We start from the raw sequence: 18,607 nt of genomic DNA, 5'->3' as shown, positions 1-18,607 counted from the left end.
ATTCTCCTTATTTAGAGAACAAAGTGCCTCAGCTTGCACATCATCAGATACTTTGGGGCATATTTCAATATCATTTCTTTTCTTACAAGCCAAATGATACTTCACACTTGAAATACCACCAACATATTCCCCTTCACAAAATTTACATTTAAAACACCCTTTTAAATCATCCACATACTTCCATAGTTCATCTCTTTCTCTAACCATTTTTCTTAGTGCCTAATAAACAAAGAAATATATAAAAAAACCAAAATTGCATAACACCAAACAACACAAATATAAAGGACCAAAATAACAAAATACAGAATTGAATATGACGACATTAAATTAGATCGATTATTATAATTAGAGGACAGTATGCATAACATATAGGCAACAGTAAATAGGAGGCAAAGATCTAACTATCCCAACAATTATTCTTTCAGTCACTCTTCATATCAATCAGTAAAAGAAAAAAAACTTTTTATTGTACTTTGGCTAACATAATTGAAATGTATTAGAAGTATTTGTTGGAACAGGTCAACACATTAATATGTGGGTTGAACAGGATTCCCACCATAGAATAATTTAAGCTACCTGAGAACATTCCTAGAAGCCCCATGTTCACTCAAGTTTATGAACTAATAGATCATAATGGCACTGTAGTACTGTACTCTGTTTCCCCAAAATATTGTCTCTCATGTCCTGAAGATTAAACTAACAACTAATCCATTTCAGGACCATCTCTTTTGTCCTCTCTCTCTAGAGTTGGTATCATTTCAACCAAAAAACCAGTCAGTTTTCTAATGAAGCAGGAAGGATATGGTCATGGGAATGGAAACAGAAGATTTTGGAAGAACAATTTACATCCTAAGTATAAATATTTCTATGTGGAAATGCCTTAATAAAGCTCCTTTTTGCCTATTCAAGGTTTCAAACATTAGTGGGCATATATGCTTATCAATAATGCTTGTGACTTCTGGGGTGCTTAGAGTGAAAGAGTCAATGCATGATCTGAGGAGCAGCATGTGCGTGGATGCTTGGATGCCCTGAGTCTCGTCTTAGAAAATAGCCCACATTTTTAACAACTCTATTTACTTCAATTGATTTAGTACTCAAATTGATACGATTGTAGTTACAAATAATAAAATAGAAAAGAAGCACATTTGCTCTCAGATTCCAGATTCCAGATTCCAGAGTGAGAGAGATTAATAATCCTCACCTGAGAGTGGAGACTCGTCGATTGCAGAGGCAGGATCGCTCGAAGGGAAGAAGGATTGCAGCGGCAGATGATGGAGAAATTCTTGCCGAAGAATAAGGCTTCCGGTTTTCTGTATGTGGTTTCGAGAAAGGGCTTTTGGAGTTTTGGTGGGTTTTATTTTAAGTTTTAAACGTTTAAATCGTGTAGAATTCGTGTTTAGTACGGGTATATTAACCGTACACATTTTTTTCCAACTCTATTTTTTTTTTTGGGTAAAGTACTAGTACCCCTTATAATGCACCCAATATTCCTCGTACCCCCTAAACGACTCAATATGTCGCATACCACCCCTCAATATTCCACGTATCACCCCTGCTTTACACCCCAAATGCCAGATAGGTCCAATGCATTAAATACGACCGGTAGATGCTAAAATTTTGACCATTTTACCCTTTGCTCCATTTTCTTAAATCTTAAAAGACTTAATTACCCTCACTATTTGTTGCCCTAAACTAATTGAAAATGACTATTTTACCCTTTGTTTTATTTTTATAAATGAAAAGACCTAATTGCCCTCATTTATGTATTACCCTAACCTAATTTGAAAAGATTATTTTACCCCTAAATATTTGTTCCTAAAAACCCCAAAATGCCCTCATCTTCCCCAAATCATCATCTTCTTTTACATACCCACCACCACCATTGCCACCCACCATTAACACCATCACCACCATTAAAAGTAACAGTCAGTTGGAACAAGTTTGAACTGAACCGTGATTACGCGCCTGCATTTCTCTTTTTCTCACTTTCCCTGCTCGATTCATTCCTAGTTCTCCTCAGGTTTGATTACCATCCTTTCCTTTCTGTTTCGTTCTTGTTTTTTTTCTTTGGATTTCTGCTGCAATCATTCTTTGAAGTGGATCACTCTATCTCCTGTTTTGGGTGGTAATCTGAGAAAAGGGAAGATAGTTGAAATGTCCCTCATCCTTGGACCATTCAGCTTCAGATTTGGAGGAGTGTTCACAAACAGAGGAGCGACTTACCTTGCTGAGTTTCAGATCGAAACAAAAAGTGGGGTTCTGAGATCAAGGCCAGCAATAAAGGTTGGTTCCATATCCTCTGCTGGGTTTGATTTCAGACTTTGAACCCTCTCTCCACTTGCTGTTTGGGGCACTTGTTATGTGGAGTCCATAGATCTTTCAGTTTGAGACCTCCCCCTAAAATCACAAGTCGATCAAACTCTTGTGGAGTGAGTTCCCTCGCTCGAAAAGACTATCTATTTTCTTTAATGGTGGGTGGCGGTGGTGGTGGTGGGTATGTAAAAGAAGATGATGATACGGGGAAGATGAGGGCATTTTGGGGTTTTTAGGAACACATATTTAGGGGTAAAATAGTCTTTTCAAATTAGGTTAGGGTAATACATAAATGAGGGCAATTAGGTCTTTTCATTTATAAAAATAAAACAAAGGGTAAAATGGTCATTTTCAATTAGTTTAGGGTAACAAATAAGTGAGGGTAATTAAGTCTTTTCAAATTTAAGAAACTAGAGCAAAGGGTAAAATGGTCAAAATTTTGGCATCTAACGGGGGTATTTAACGGATTGGATCTATCTGCCATTTGGGGTGTAAAGCAGGGGTGGTACGCGAAATATTGAGCCGCTTAGGGGGGTACGAGGAATATTGGGTGCATTCTAGGGGGATACGTGTACTTTACCCTTTTTTTTTGGCGCTGTTCTTGTACCGCAGCGCAAGCTGTGCCCAGGCACATGGGAGATTCAGATCGTCTACTGCCGAGCTGTCCTGCAGGACCGTGCTGCCCAGACATGGTGAGGCGCGCAATGACTGCCTTACCCCCACTCGGGCAAGGGGCTTGGGAAGTGGTAAGGCGGTCATTGCACGCCTCGCCGTGTCTAGACATCACTGTCCTGCTGGGCAGCTCGGCAATAGAGGATCTAAATTGGACACATGAGGTGGGCGCAATGACCACCCTAGCCCCCTACCAGGCTACCCATGTGCTTGGGCGCAGCCTATGCTGCGACACACATAACATTCGCCCTTTTTTTGTTTGATATGATTCCAACTCTATAGAGAGGGAAAAAGAATGTTAGTCTGGTCACATAGGGTTTATGTCTAAACATAGAGGGGAGCAAATTGACAATCTTGCCCCTTGTTAAATACGAAAAAACCCCATCCATGTGGGACGCCCTTGTGCGCCCCCTTCATTGGCCACGCGGTCGAGCATCATTCTTCTTCCCATGAGAATATTAAATCACAAGACATTTGTGGTATGGAACAAAATGGGTTGCTGGCAAGGTTTTAAAAGAAATCGGGGATGGAATCAATCTCGGCCGTTTCTGATTCAAATCAGATCTAAAATCTAAATCAGTTTCAAGAACCCAAGAATCGGTGCTCGGATAAAAAAACATGGGCAAGAGACCACACTGCCTAGGTGTGTAGCATAGTAGCGTTTGCACCAGTATCAGAGCCAATGAGTGCATGGATCTTTGTTCCCTCCAGTGCCCTGCTCAACCCAATTCCCCCTGTGCCTATAATAAAGAGGGTGTAATGACCACCCTACCCCCGCCCAGGTGCAGGAACCACGCGACCAGAGGACGGTGTGGGTGGGGGAAACAACTTGAGTTTAAGATTGAATACAAAAGGTGAATCAAAACTCCCTCCTGTAGTCCTGTGCCCAAAGGCCCCAAACCCCAGAGATTAGCCATGGCCTCAAACTCAATCCAGAATAACAATAACAGCAGCAGCAGCATCAACAACAATCTCCAAGCTCTCAGCAACTTTTCTGGTTTCATGCAATCTGCTTCCTCCAATTTCGTTTCTCTATTCAATTTCAACCTCAACAGCAACGCCAAGACTTGGACGACCTCACCACCATCTGGTTCTCTCTCTATTACATCGTCTTCTTCGTCAGTCATATGTTTGCCTTTCCTATTACCCGATGTCCCGCGGCCACCAATTCCTTCTCTGTTCAATACGCCTCCTGCCGCCTCTGCTTCCACCTCCTCCGACCAAAGCAGTTCCCTTTCATCTTCATCAACATCGGCAATCAAGGGCATGTCACCGGCATCGGGGTTCCCTTCAACTGTTAGGGTCGCTGGTCTCAATTCAAGCGTAAAGGGAGGTGGACCTGCTTTCGTGGGTCAGGTCTTCAGCATGTGTGATCTTTCCGGTACTGGCCTCATGGCTGTCTCAACTCGCCTCGAAATTCCCTTCCTTTCCAAAAGGTCAGCATTCGTCTATATCTCTCTTTCTTCTCTTCTGTAATTCGAGTTTATATATGCAAATAATAAACTGGGGCAAGTGCAAACCGAGGCTCTTCCACCTTGCATATTGTCCGTTCTATCAGTCCACATACTTTTGATTGTTAATGGGTAGTTCCTCTGTTTTATACCTCAAAACGTATAAAACAAACTAGGGCAGAAGCCGAGCAAACTGTAGTTGGCTTTTTCTCTTGAAGTAATTAAATCTGATTGAGGACAAACTGTCCAAGCTATAACATATTGAGGACTTCAATATGTTTTACCCCAAGTGATAAAAACCCTTCAACCAGGTTCTTTGAACCTGCCTATCTGATCGTACATGAGTCAGATTTTAGCGGATTGTTATTCGATCAGCTCCACGCAATCTGGACACTTTGCCACTTTAATTCCTTTGAGTTTTTTTTTTTTTTTTAATAGGTTAATTCCTTTAGAGTTTAGGAATATTATCGTTCAATGACACCGGCAGGCTTTAGTTTATAAGCTGTTTTGACTTCTGAGTAACTTCTCTTTTTCTTCTTGGTAGTTGGAAAAGTTCAGATTCCATTTTTTCGTTATTTTTCGTGGGTTCTCTTTTTAACATTTTTCCTTCTTGTTTCTAGAACTCCTCAGTGGATTAAAAATATGTTTGCAATGGTTACCAAGAATGAGAAGGATGGTCCTGTGTTTCGCTTTTTCATGGATTTAGGTGATGCAGGTACTTTATTGGCAAAACCCTTTACGTTTTGTTTTTGTTGTATCACCATTATCATTGCTAGAAAAAAAAATAAATGTATTGGAGACCTTTATCTAATTCTAGGAACATCAAAATCACTCCTGTTAGCCTCACATTTTTTGCTTAAGTTTTCTTGTTTGCTAGAATATTGTCGTGGTTTTATGATTATAAGCTTCTTTATCAGATTATATTTCTCACACCAAGATAAGGGTTGCACTCTAACCTAGTGCTTTCTGCTAGTTTCATATGTTAAACGGCTGAACATTCCAACTGGTGTTGTGGGTGCTTGTCGTCTGGATTTAGCATATGAACACTTCAAGGTTTGGCTTTATTCCTCTTATGTTTGTTATCTGTTTTCCTAGTATTTGAGTTACTTCTACATGTTTTTGAGAATTGAGAAGTTCAGCTCATCTTTTAGCTGTTGTTTCTTTCTATTTTTATGTTTATTGGCTTTTTAATGTGCTAATGTATGTGCGTTCTAAATTTATGTCATATTTGTTGGTGACGCGTCTCACAATTTTTTTCTCTTCACTTTTTGCTAAAACTTATAACCTTGTGTATCTGGCATCTTGGTATCATAGACTGTTGTTTGGAATATAAGCAGAATACATTCATCACAGGCTTCTTTTGTACTCTCTGTCTTTATTTAGAGTCAATCCAAGATTCACGTATAAAAACCGGTCTTCATTGAGAAACTTGGAAGTGCTGACTGCACTAATGGTGAATTTATACTGTACTAAAGTACTTATACAAGCATGAGTATTTCTGAGGGGCATGTAGTGTTAGATGTCACTAGGAATTGGGGATGTTCTATTGGTGAGTCCCAGCACCCCCGGCACACGTGCGTGCCAGGGATCTTATACTGGGGTTAATCCATTGTCCACTATCATACTGAGCCCTATCAGGAGGTTACATGAAAAAGAAGATATTTCACACATGGAGGACACATTGCCTTTAGGTAACTTATCTGCATCAATGAGTTTCCTTGGTGTATGCTTTTTCCTGATGATATTGTTTTAGTGGATGAGACAAAAATAGGGATTAATTCAAAGTTGGAGTTATGGAGTTCAACCTTAGAATCAAAAAGTTTTAAGATAAGTAAAACGAAGATGGAGTATATGGTGTGTAACGTTAGTTACATTGGGATGGAAAGATAATGAGGTGGTGAAAATTGATGAGAGGGAGATTCCACAAAGTGATTATTTAGGTATCTTGGCTAAATCATAAATAAAGAAGATGATATAGAGGACGATGTTTCACAGAGAATTAAATAGGATGAATGAAGTGGAGAGGTGCGTTCGAAGTGTTGTGTGATCGACGTATTCCTTTAAAACTTATAAGGAAAATTTTATAGGACAGTCATACAACCGACTATAATTGGTGGCGGATCCCATAAAGGATTTGCTACTCAGGATCGATTATGGAGGACAACCAGATTGAGATCAGGTTGTGTAGGACTTTTGGGGACTTGTATGGAGAGGTCGAGGGGAATCAATTCTGGATTCAAAGAAGGGCTGTAAGCTAGGGAAGATGAAAAGTTACCTCGCCATGATTCAGGGGCTTGGGTTTATGGCTGCAGGTTCTTAAATTGTGGGTGAATTAGGCTGTTTGATGAGAGGTTGAAGATGATGGAGATTGTTTGAAGTTGATGTTAGAGAGAGGATAAACAAAATAATAAAAGATAACTTTGGCTGCTAGACATTCACTAGAGCCCACCTTAGGAATCCACCTAGGTCCACCAAAAGAAATCCACCTTTGGCCACTTTAGTTTGCAAGTAACAAATCTCAACAAAAGTTTTTTTTTATTATTATTTTTAATTCATGGTGCCAAGAGAGGCTCCCACTGTTCTCTTATATAGCCCAAGGTATGGAGATTAAATGCCTCTTGAAACTACAAAATACAATAAAGGGACTTTTGGGATTCCAAGACAAAGGTAGTTCCCAAGAAGTCAAATTGAAAAGACAAAGAAAAATGAAAACTTAGTACTAGACTTTAGACTACTACTTAGGAAACTGAAAAAGACTAACTAATGGTCCTAGGAATAAAAAAAAGGCTCATAATCATGCCTTGGAATACAAAAAGACAAGTACTAAAAACTAGGAGATACTCTAGTGGCTTGCTAGCAAGGCCACTAGATGCACATCAGCAGAACTGTAGGGCCAGAAATGCCCTGGCCAGCCTAGGCTGAGATTTATGGACTGGACTTAGGCTTGGGTCTGCACAAGTATTGTTTGGAGAATAGGCGTGCTGGCCTATTGGCTGGTGGATGCCCTGCATCAATAATGTATGGTGCAGAATGTTGGGCAGTTAAGAAGCATCATATTGATAAACTCAGTGTAGCAGAGTTGATGTTGAGATGGATGAGTGGAAAAACTAGGAAGGATAAAGTAAAGAATAATCATATTAGCACTGATTTGGGAGTAGCTCCAATACATATTAAGCTACGAGAAAGATGCTTGAGGTGACATGGCCATGTTCAATGGAGACCTTTGGATGCTCCAGTACGGAGGAGTGATTTGATTCAGATTGAAGGAGCTAAAAGAGCCAGAGGTAGACCTCAAATGACCCTAGGAGAAGTGGTGAGGAAAGACATGCATAGTTTAGGGCTTGTATCAAGTAATGACCTCGAATAGAGCTGATTCGAGGGCAAGGATCCATATAGCCGACCCCATTTAGTTGAAATAAGGCTGAGTTGTTGTCATTAAGTGCATTAAGTCAAATCTGTGTTTTGTGCGCAGGCAATGTTTTCTTGTTGTATGTTCGAGCACATGGTTTTCCTAGGTTTGATTCACCCCAGGTGCAATTTTTTGCACTGAAGTCTCGAGTCCAATTCTGCGGCTGGTACTTGATCCACCAAACTTGAGCCGTACCCTTCAGTTTGGCTTCAGCAAATAAAAGCTTCATGGCCTCAGCCAACATGTACCATCAGAAGAATGTCTTCAGTCTATGAATCCAGTCAAGATATTACTCCAAATTATTATCCCCGTAGAAATTGACATCCAACTTGGATCCTCTTTCAGCTCCTTTGCTTGACCTAAAGACATAATTGCAAGATGCCAACCATACATAGAATAATACTCACAATGTGTGAGAAGGTGATGTGCTGTCTCCTCGTCTTAAGATACAAAGTGCAAGTATTTGGCAGTATCCAATCCCTGGATGAAGTGGTTTAGATAATAAAGAAAAATTAATTCATGAATATAACAATTATAAAAATAAGTTAACCTTTTGATATATAAGTTTGAGTTCTGCTATTTAGTGAAATATGTTATTAATTAGACTCACAAAATTAGTAAGACATCTAAACGGTCTAGAAAATTTCAACCATAATGTACCCCTTATTCAACAAGGAAAACGATAACGTGAAAACCCTGATAAACTGATTTGAATCTATCTTTGCTAACATTTTCCTTTAGCTGTTTTTGGGTGTGAGATGGAATGGTAGAAAGAGTTCTATCCTTCTATTCAGTTGGTGCAGAATCCGTATTCACTTTGATAGTATTTAAGTTCTCTACCTTTTTGGACCATAAGAAGTGCTTAGTGATCCCATCTTGTAGTCGCTTCTTATTTGATCGTTTCTCTTCAATCAGATTATTCATGCACATTTGGACCCCCCCCCCCCTATTTGGGTTAAAAGCTTTACCTCAACTTTTGTGTGTGAGCACCCAGGACTTTAGGGGGGAGGGGAGGTTTTGTGTCTACAGTTTAATTGAAAACCTTGATTTCGAAGCGTTGTTCCATCTGCTTTTTCTAATTGTTTTTGGACTGTAGGATATGCATGTAGTTGTGCAGTGCAACTGCGTGAATTGCATCTTTGAACATTAATACTTTTTGGCTTTCGTATTCAAACTACATCCTTTGCTGGGACATAATTTCTGTGTTGAACCCAATGTTTGCAATATTTTCTTGAACTTCTTGGTGTGTAAATGCTCTACAATTGGGGCCTTCATTGTGTCATTAATTTGGTTTTGTGATCATGATCACATGACAATGTAGTTTCTTAAAATACAAAACATGACATGTATCTTCACTGGCTGTATCCTTTTTTTTTTTTGGATGAATGGCTGTATCCTTTTTACTTGCTTGTCTATTGTAGATTTTGTTCTGTTGGTCCTTTTGGACTAGTTTCAGCATTGTTTTGCCCTTTCTATTGCAGGAAAAATCCCACATGTTTGAATTTGTTCCAAATGAAAAGCAGGTAATATACAGACTTGACTGTTGTTATATGCTTTCCAGTTCTCTACAATGATTTGGTGCTCATGCAGGTCAAGGCAGCCAATAAACTTCTTAAGAGAAACCAAGAGAAGAATAGAAGACAGATCAATGGTGTTCCTGTTTTCACTGCACAAAACTTAGACATTGCAATAGCAACAACTGATGGAATTAAGTGGTACGCCGTTTTGTAGTTTATGTTTGGATTGTATAAGTTCATATGTGCGACATTTCAGTGGGAAAAGAAAAAAGAGTTGAGAGATATTTGGTTCTGCCTAATTGATGTTGCAAATTTCATTTTACAACAAAAAAAAAACTCAGCCTTTTCCCAACTGAATGGGGTCGGCTACATGGATCCGTGCAAACAAAGTAGGGAAAACTGAGGTCTACATAAATAAAATAAAAGTAAGAAGAATGAAGAAAAGAAGAGGTGAAAGCTGAGAAATGATAAGTGAGAGTAAGAGGGAAGAGGCACAGCCCATCACGGTAGGAGAATCTCAGCTAAATGGGGTCGGCTACAAGGATCCTTGCCCTCCAGTAGGCTCTATCCGAGGTCATACTTGGGACAAGGCCTAGACTATGCATGTCCTTCCTCACTACTTTTATGGTCAGTTTAGGCCTGCCTCTAGCTCTTTTAGCTCCTTCAATCATGATCAAATCACTCCTCCTTACTGGGTGTCCCTAGGCCTCCGCTGAAAATGGCCATATCACCTCAGCTGACTTTCTTGGAGCTTGTCATTGATCGGGGCAACTCCCAAATTAGCTCTAATATGTTCATTCCTCACTTTGTCCTTCCTAGTTTTGCCGCACATCCATCTTAACATTCTCATCTCTGCCACACATAGCATCTCTATATGACACTTCTTAACTGCCCAACATTCTGCCCCATACATCATAGTTGGTCGAACAATAGCTCTATAAAACTATCCTTTAAGTTTTAAAGGAATATGTCGGTCACACAACACTCTGGTCACACCTCTCCACTTCATCCATCCCACTTTAATTCGTTGTGAAACATAATCCTCTATGTCACCTTCTTTGTTTATGGTTGATCCCAGATATCTAGAATAGTCACTTTTCGGTATCTCTCTCTCCTCAATTTTCACGTCATTATTTGTCATACTGTGACTAAAGTTACACATCATATACTTCGTCTTTGATCTGCTAATCTTAAAGCCTCTTGTTTCCAAGGTAGATCTCTATAGCTCTAGCTTAGTGTTAATCTCTGTTTTTGTCTCATCCACCAAAACGATATCGTTGGCGAAGAGCATACACTATGGGACCTTATTTTGGATGCTCTTGGTTAAATCATCCATGATAAGCGCAAACAAATAAGGGCTTAAGGTTGATCCCTGATGTAATTCAATCGTAATTGGGAATTCCTTGCCCTGACGTGACCTCCCACAGATCTCACACTAGTTACCACACCCTTGTGCATTTCTATAATTACATCCTCATATCTACTCGACACCCTTCTTTTCACAAGAACATGCTGGATTAATTCTCTAGGGACTCTGTCATAGGCTTTTTTCAGGTCATATAAAGACCATATGGAGCTCTTTCTTGCTAGCTCTATAACCATGAGCCTCCTCAGTAAGTAGATAGCTTCTGTCGTGGATCTACCAGACATGAAGCCAAATTGCAAATTTCATTCTATTTAAAAAATTTTACCCTGCTAAGGATTTTCTAATCTTAGTTAAGATGATAACTGCAGTTGTCTTATTGAGCAAAAGCTCCCTGGTTTCATGCGATTTGTGCATGTAGAAGTCCTTTTTGTTAAATCATGTTCGTGATTTTGGCAAGTGGTTCTTTGCATGGTCCACATAAACTGGCCTTCCTATGTGGTCAACCACATGGAAGTGATGTGGTAATTCTGACTGTCATATGGATAAGGCACAGCCTGGAGTTGGATTATCCTAGTGTTGAATTTCTAAGCCAAATTCAAGCATGTAAATCCCCCCCCCCCCTGGTCATTTTCTCTGTATTTTTGGCCATATATTTATTTCCAACTTTTTTTTCAGAGGTGTTATTTTCTTGTTAGGCCTTGACAATATGGATGCCTTGGGTCTCTGAACACAAATATGACTTTAAATAGGGTTGAATGGTGAAACAAGATTCATGTAGCCAACCTTGTTTAATTGGCAAAAGGCTTACCTGATATGAGTTGTCCTGATAATGTTCACAAAGGTCCTTGTTTAACCCAAGAAAAACCTGTTCCTCTCTACTAAACTTTTATTCTCTGGCGGGTGGGGGTTGGGGGGGGGGGGTGGTTGGGGACTATTTTAAGTGAGACTGCTCTTTGACATGGTAAACCATATCTCTTTGATAAAGACGTGCTGTGGATAACATGCTTGAAGAGTTTGTTGACTGGCTTTTCCACATTTGATTGTTAATGGCTCTTTTTCCTGTTAGGTATACACCATACTTCTTTGATAAAAACATGCTAGACAGCATCCTCGAAGAGTCTGTTGACCAGCATTTCCACACATTAATACAGAATAGACACATGCATCGGCGACGGGATGTGATTGATGATAACATAGCAGCAGAAGTGGTCGAGGAGAGTGGGGATAGCCTATGGGAACCTTCAGAGGTACTGAATCCATTAATTTGGATTTTCTTTCCAAAACAAATTAGTAGCTAACGATGTAGAAGCTTCACATGAATCCGAAGCACACTATTGCTTCCTGCACCACCTTCTCATGGAAACTATAGCTTTTCTAATCCAGTTGGTGCATAATTATTTTCTAACAGGTTCAAGAAATGCTGGATGAAATGGGCCATCCTGGAATACCTTTAAGTGTCATATCAAAGGCTGCTGAAATGCAACTTCTTTACACTGTTGACAAAGTACTCTTGGGAAATCGGTGGTTGCGGAAAGCCACCGGTATTCAACCAAAATTTCCATATATGGTTGACTCATTTGAAGAAAGGTACACCATGCCATTTTCAGCATTATGCAATGATGTAAGAGTACTCTAGACCTTTTTAAGAATCCCCAAATTGGGCCGATCCACCAGTTTACATGTTTATTTCACCAGTAACTCTTTGAGGATCTGCATATTCTAAAGGTGAACCTGCAGAGTAAACCTTGTTGGCCCCTGCTCTGGGTACAAATTCATTGCTGGGACTCAAGACTTTATGAAAACATTTTCATTTTCACAGCTTCAGACTTTGATACGGTCTTATATAATGATTTTGTGATGGCTTGTATCTTCTTTCATCCTTCTATACTATGTTCATGAGGAGGATGGGTGGCTGCAGGAGTGCAGCTTCTTTTATGCGCATGACAGAAAATGTCAATGAGGGACAGCAATGGCACCTTAGCAATTCAAAACTCAATGAAAATGAGAACACTCCAGACAGTCAAGGCGAGCATATTAGGCGTAAAGATTTTAGGTTTCCTTTTGGGGATTGGTTTGCAAATCCATGGTCAAAACAGCAGATGTCAGATAACCAGATGAAAACAGATTCAAGGTACCACTAATAAATTGTTGGGATATTTGTTCAGATGTATTATTTAACGTATATCGCGGAGACTTTCTTGCGTTAAGTTTAAGTTATTTCTTTCTTCTTCACAGAAGGGAAGGCTCAAGTGGGGAATGTGTTGAGGAAGAGTCTCTGCTGAATCCTCTTCTTCCAAAGATCACAATGGTCGGCATCTCAACGGGGGGAGAGGCAGGGCAGATGAGTAGAACCAGCTTGAAGAGGACAATGGAGGACCTGACGCATGAATTGGAGCAGACAGGTCAGAAAAGCAATGGTTCTTATAGAAGTGAAGATAGGGATCCTCTATTTGTAGCAAATGTTGGTGATTACTACGGCATGGCTAAGACAAGCTCCGGTAGACGGGTACATGGGTCAAACTACTGACAAGCCCATCAATAAGTCTGTCAAAGATATAAGTTAGAACTAAGGATGCATAGTCTAACAACTTTGCATTCGTCGGGAATTATCATTTTGTTGTAAATTTTGATAGGAGGAGAATACCAGTATTCAGGGTAGTGTTACTAGTGTTTTATTCCCTTCTGGTTTGTCCAATCAGTGTTAGAAAGGGAAGTCAATTCATCGGCAGTGAAGGTTGATCCAGCTCTGGCTGATCTTCTCCTTGTAGTATTGGTTGAATATTTGTAGAAACTAGAAAGCATATTTGAGTTTTTGTGCGGTACATGTTGGAAAGTTTCATTGAATTTTTTATTTTCTTGGTTGCAAAGCTCCAATGAACCAATTTTATTAATCAAGTATCAAACAGCCTCAAGGGGCAAAAAGCGATTCTCAAATGGGACCGGCTTCAGCTGTAATTTGGAACCCCATGACCCAGTGAGATTGTAATGGAACTTATGGCACAGCCCATCTAAGGTCATTATTACTCCCCTCACTGTACCAAGTGTTGAAGTTGATATTACGCCCCTAGTTGTTCTTGATGCCGATCTCAAGGCATCTACAGTCTACACACATTGGTGAAGGAGTTTCTTGTTCACCATGGGTGAAGGGAAATTACCTCCAAAATGGGGCACCTGTTCAGATAATAAATATCCCACCCAAAAAAAAAAAAAACCCCAAGTTTTGATGACGATAAGATAAGGATCTCAATTGGTTATTCTTTTCAATTTCAGTTCGATTCCAGAGAGTTGGTGTGACCTAGGGGTGTCGATCGATCAGTTCGAACCAATTTTCATTCAGGTTTAGTTGTTTGGGTCTGGAATAGTAAATTCAAAATCAAACCAATAACAAAAGTTTGATTTCAGATTGTATCGGTTTGTTATTGGAATCGACTTTGGTTTTGACCGGGAGAAAAGTATACTACATGATAAATCATATGAAATGATTTCCATTGTGGAATTTGACATGTACTAATTAGAGAACAATTTATCAAACACATGGTCCAGATAGGCCACATGGGCAGGAACCTCCATGTGGTTCAACAATAGCAGCACTTGTTGCCCAAAGACGGGCATTTTGCTACTTTTTCCCATTTTATTTTTGAGAAAATGCTGCACATGCTGCTAGACTTGTCTGTGCCTCGCTTCTCACTTTCAAAATTTTTTTTTTTACTCTTTCTTCTCCATACTTCATTTTGAAAGTACTGCTGCGGCCACCCTCATTTGGTCCGTTTGAGGAGTTGAGGGTTCTTTCCCAAGTTGGTGGCCTGTAAGATCTGAATAATTATCACTTCTAAATTCTTCAATTCCTCTAATAGGGGGAGTGGACCTCACCTTGGGTAGTGTTTTCAAGTAAGGGATAGGATGATCATTTCTGCCCCCATGTAAGGAATTGGAAGAATTGGAGAGAACAACGAATTGGAGAGGATAATGATTCGTAAGATCTTCTCCTATTTTTTTATTAAAAAAAACACTATTTAATCACATGAATCTTGCGCTCAAACCCAAGAGATCACAAAAGTATTACTCTATCTCTCATGAAATCAAAAATCAATTTTATATTAATACCCTACATGTGCTCTTATTGGCCCTGCACTAGTACAAATATTACATAACTAGACATCGATTTCTTGTCCTTTTCTAATTTCTGAATATAATGTTGGGTTGAAGTGCCACCATAAGTTCCATAACAAAAAAGTATTGATGGTGGGGGCACAGTTGAAGGTCCAAAACGCGGGAAGATGTTGGCTTATTACTTGGTGCCTAAAGTTTGAACAAAAAAAGAAAGAGAAAGCTAGGGAAGTTCGAACTAGTGAGTGTTTTTCTCAGTTTTTACACGTGGTGGGGGTCGCCTCTCTGCAACATCTGTGTGTGTGTGTGTATATATAGTATAGAAGATGATGGATGATTGGGATGAGAGATATAAATAGAATGATGGAACAGGTAGTGATAGATTGATAGATTGAAAAAGGGCAGAAACACTGTATGTGTGGATCACAATCTCTTTTCTTTAATAGAAGAGAGAGAAAGAGAGGTTTCTATCAAAGTCCACATCGCTCCTTTATTATGCCAAACCCACGAGAGACCCCTACATATTGAGCTTCTTCCCTTTCAACCTCTTAAGAAGTGGCAACTCTCTCTCTCTCTCTCTCAATCAAATAAGACGAAATTAACAATCAAGAAGTGAGGAGAAGAAACCATTGAGTTAGTCTTTGCTTCCATTATGGCACTACCACTATATCTGATCAACTTGCATCTCTTAAGCTCTATGTAAGAAAAGTGACTGGAAAGGGACCAACCCTTGTTTCCCCTACAATGAGCAATTTGGATCCATAACGGTCGGGTAGGTAATGGTCATTGTGCTGCCTACACCCAGATAGGGGTGTGGATCCTACTTGAGCAGGATGCTCAGGCAATGGGTAGAGTGATCATTTCGCCTCTTTTTGGATGTAGACAGCACAATAGCCGTTACCTGCCTGATCGTAGAGGATCAGAATCCTATAATGAGAGAGAAAAAGGACCAGATCCTTACTTGGGAAACATGACAAATATCTCATGTATAGAGACTTAGAGCAAAAAAGGTTAGTTTTGATCCTGAATCAGCTCCCCATACATGAAGACTTTAAATGCTGTTTTGTGACGACGTATACATGTCTTTTTTCTTCCATCAATACTTCTCTATATTGTCAATTAGAGTGTTTAGAGGAGTATTGGTGGAAGAAAAAGAACATGTATTTATTCGGTTTCCACGTTAAATTAATCTTATATCGGATGTGATCAGAGCTTTAATTATATGAAGGCTTATACTAGAGTGTATTTTCCCTAACGAGTATTTTTAAAGATGAATTCTAATTTGGATCCTATCCAATAAGTGGGCTTATTGGGCTCTCCAATGTATTGGCGAGGATCCTGATCCCCTCCTCCATGCCTGTTAAAAACAGACGGTCAAGATCATCTAGGCCATGTACAATTTCTCATGTGGGGCCATCCAATGGTGGGTCCCAACTCCCAGTCTCTATCCACCCACAAGGTAATTAGAAATAGGGACCAGCCAAAAAGGCTAGTCCTTGTGACCGGCCTAAAACGACTAGAAGGAAAAGCCTTATAAGTAGGTGTAAAATATTTGACCAATGAAGCAGAGAAAGACAAGTCATTACTACCATTCTCTAAGCTAAGCATGGAAAGACTTATGAATGTCCAAGCTACATAGGATCATTAACAATTACAAAAGGAAACAGTTTAGCACGCCGCTGGTGTGGAAGGAGTTGAGACAAAGTCCAAGTCCAGTCATTGGTGTCTATAACACGGTTTCTTTTACTCTCTACATGTCCACTACTAAGACTACCACCAAGTCTTGTGACCAAATTTACATTTTTTCAAGAAATTACTTAATTCTACAAGAGAACAAAATTAATTACAAAACAAGTAAAAGTTAACTTTGTTTTATACTTATAGTAAATTTACTTGTTTTGTAAAAAATTTTCTTATCTTGTAGATCTAGGAAATTGCCTCTTTTTTAATAAATTTAAAAGAAAAAAAAAATTTGTAAGAAGACCTAAGCCACATTTGCTTGTGATGTTGTGAAGATCACAAGATACATTTTAGCTATTCATTTTTCTTGGGAGTTTTTTTTCTTTCTTTCACCTAGATTGTCTATTCCTGCTCAGAATTGGGAGAATTACACATAAATATAGTATGTGTACACGTGTTGGGACATATGTAGGACATGGTAGATCTAAACTATGTTCTCTAATATTCATCCAATGATAGGGATGAAAACATCAGTTGTCCACATGGTAAAATAATTGTCATGTGATCGACATTTCAAAAAATAGCAAATCTTTGTGTCATAACATTTTGGAGAGAGATGGTATAGAACTCAATTATCTTGGCATCATATACGTTCGAGAGGAAGATAAAGAGCAAGGGTATGAGTTCGTCAATAAGAGACGCATATTAATAATGAGAAGGGAGAAAGAAGAAATTGTAAGGAGACATATATTGCATAGATGCATGACCACTTTTTCCTAATAATACAACAACAACAACTCAGCCTTATCCCAATTAAATGGGATTGGCTACATGGATTCTTGCCTTCCAATCAACTCTATTCGAGATTATACTTGATATAAGGCCTAAACTATGTATATCTTTTCTCAGCACTTCTCCTAAGATCATTTTAGGTCTACCCCTGGTTCTTTAGTTCTTTCAATCTGAATTAAATCACACTTCCATATTGGAGCATTCAAAGGCCTTCGTTGAACATGATCATGCCACCTCAAATGACTTTCTCGTGGCATATCATGTATCAGAGATACTCCCAAATCAACTTTAACTTGATCATTCCTTATTTTATCCTTCCTAGTTTTGCTACTCATTCATCTCAACATCCCCATCTTCTCTTCCTTACTTCATCCTTCCACCTTTTTCCCATAATATTTTTCCAAGATAAAAAATAAGAAAAAAAGAACAATGAATATCGACTGATACATATCGATGCCGTGTCAATACCGATATGACGATACCTATCATCCAATATGATACCAATACCTAAATCCACGATGATGAATGATCCCTATCATTTCCTTTGCTCCTTCTACCCATAACTTGATGGTGGTTCTTTTCTCGTGGGGATCGTGGGTTGTTTTTTTTTTTTTTTTGGTGTTCCCTTTCTATTTATTTTTAATAATTGAAACCATAAAATAGATATAGATAATATAAAATCTCATAGTCATAAGCATTTGATACGTGAGGAGACACACCTCCTTTGCTTGGCTGCAGTCCTACAGATCAATGAGATCGTGTTCCTGATTCTGATTCTACAGATTAGATGGTCTTCATCATCCTGTTGCGTTGACTCTTGTCTAGTGCAGCAACTCGAAATTATGACCCTTTTTTATCTTTTTCTTTTTGATAATTTAAGAATGAATGGCGCGGCTCACAAATGAGATATTATAATCTCACGTTTTTTGGTTGTAACTATATCAATATTTTCTTACTAGAAAAAAAAATAATAAATAATATATATATATATATATATCAATATTTTATTTGGTTAATCTTGTTTTTAACGATGGAGAATGCGAAATCGACCCAGAATGCATACCAAACACAGTCTTAGGTTGTGTTTGGTTTGCATTCAAAAACTAGAAAGAGAGATGAATAAGGTTTCAGAATATATTTTAAAATTTGGATCCATTCACAAGATCTCTAATCTCGTTCAAGGGATCCCCGCCAATTGAAAGTGTCTTTTGATAAACCCAGAGATTGTTTCAATTCCATTAAAAATGAGGATCCGATTATATATTGATCAATCAAAGAGAGATTCAAGAACTAAAGAAAG

General features: G+C 38.9%; 1 protein-coding gene across 1 annotated transcript; it reads left to right on the top strand.

Annotated features, from left to right (window-relative positions):
* Nucleotides 1–3,900: 3,900 nt before the first annotated feature.
* LOC122664773 lies at nt 3,901–13,550 on the top strand. Its single transcript, XM_043860748.1, has 9 exons — nt 3,901–4,421; nt 5,057–5,151; nt 5,410–5,489; nt 9,327–9,368; nt 9,436–9,560; nt 11,795–11,975; nt 12,137–12,315; nt 12,647–12,859; nt 12,964–13,550. The coding sequence occupies exons 1-9, from the start codon at nt 3,901–3,903 to the stop codon at nt 13,253–13,255; spliced, it is 1,728 nt and encodes a 575-aa protein (XP_043716683.1). The 3' UTR covers nt 13,256–13,550.
* Nucleotides 13,551–18,607: the final 5,057 nt, after the last annotated feature.

This window comes from Telopea speciosissima, chromosome 6 (assembly GCF_018873765.1).
Source record: "Telopea speciosissima isolate NSW1024214 ecotype Mountain lineage chromosome 6, Tspe_v1, whole genome shotgun sequence".
NCBI lineage: Eukaryota > Viridiplantae > Streptophyta > Magnoliopsida > Proteales > Proteaceae > Telopea > Telopea speciosissima.
Note: the sequence above shows the minus strand (reverse complement) of the source record. Positions and strands in the feature narration are given on the sequence as shown.

Excerpts from the sequence above, each read along its gene's own strand:
- LOC122664773 (XM_043860748.1), top strand. The coding sequence starts at position 3,901 with ATGGCCTCAAACTCAATCCAGAATAACAATAACAGCAGCAGCAGCATC. Across the intron at positions 5,490-9,326 it reads TAGCATATGAACACTTCAAG|GAAAAATCCCACATGTTTGA; the intron begins GTTTGGCTTTAT and ends TTTCTATTGCAG. Across the intron at positions 9,561-11,794 it reads ACAACTGATGGAATTAAGTG|GTATACACCATACTTCTTTG; the intron begins GTACGCCGTTTT and ends TTTTCCTGTTAG.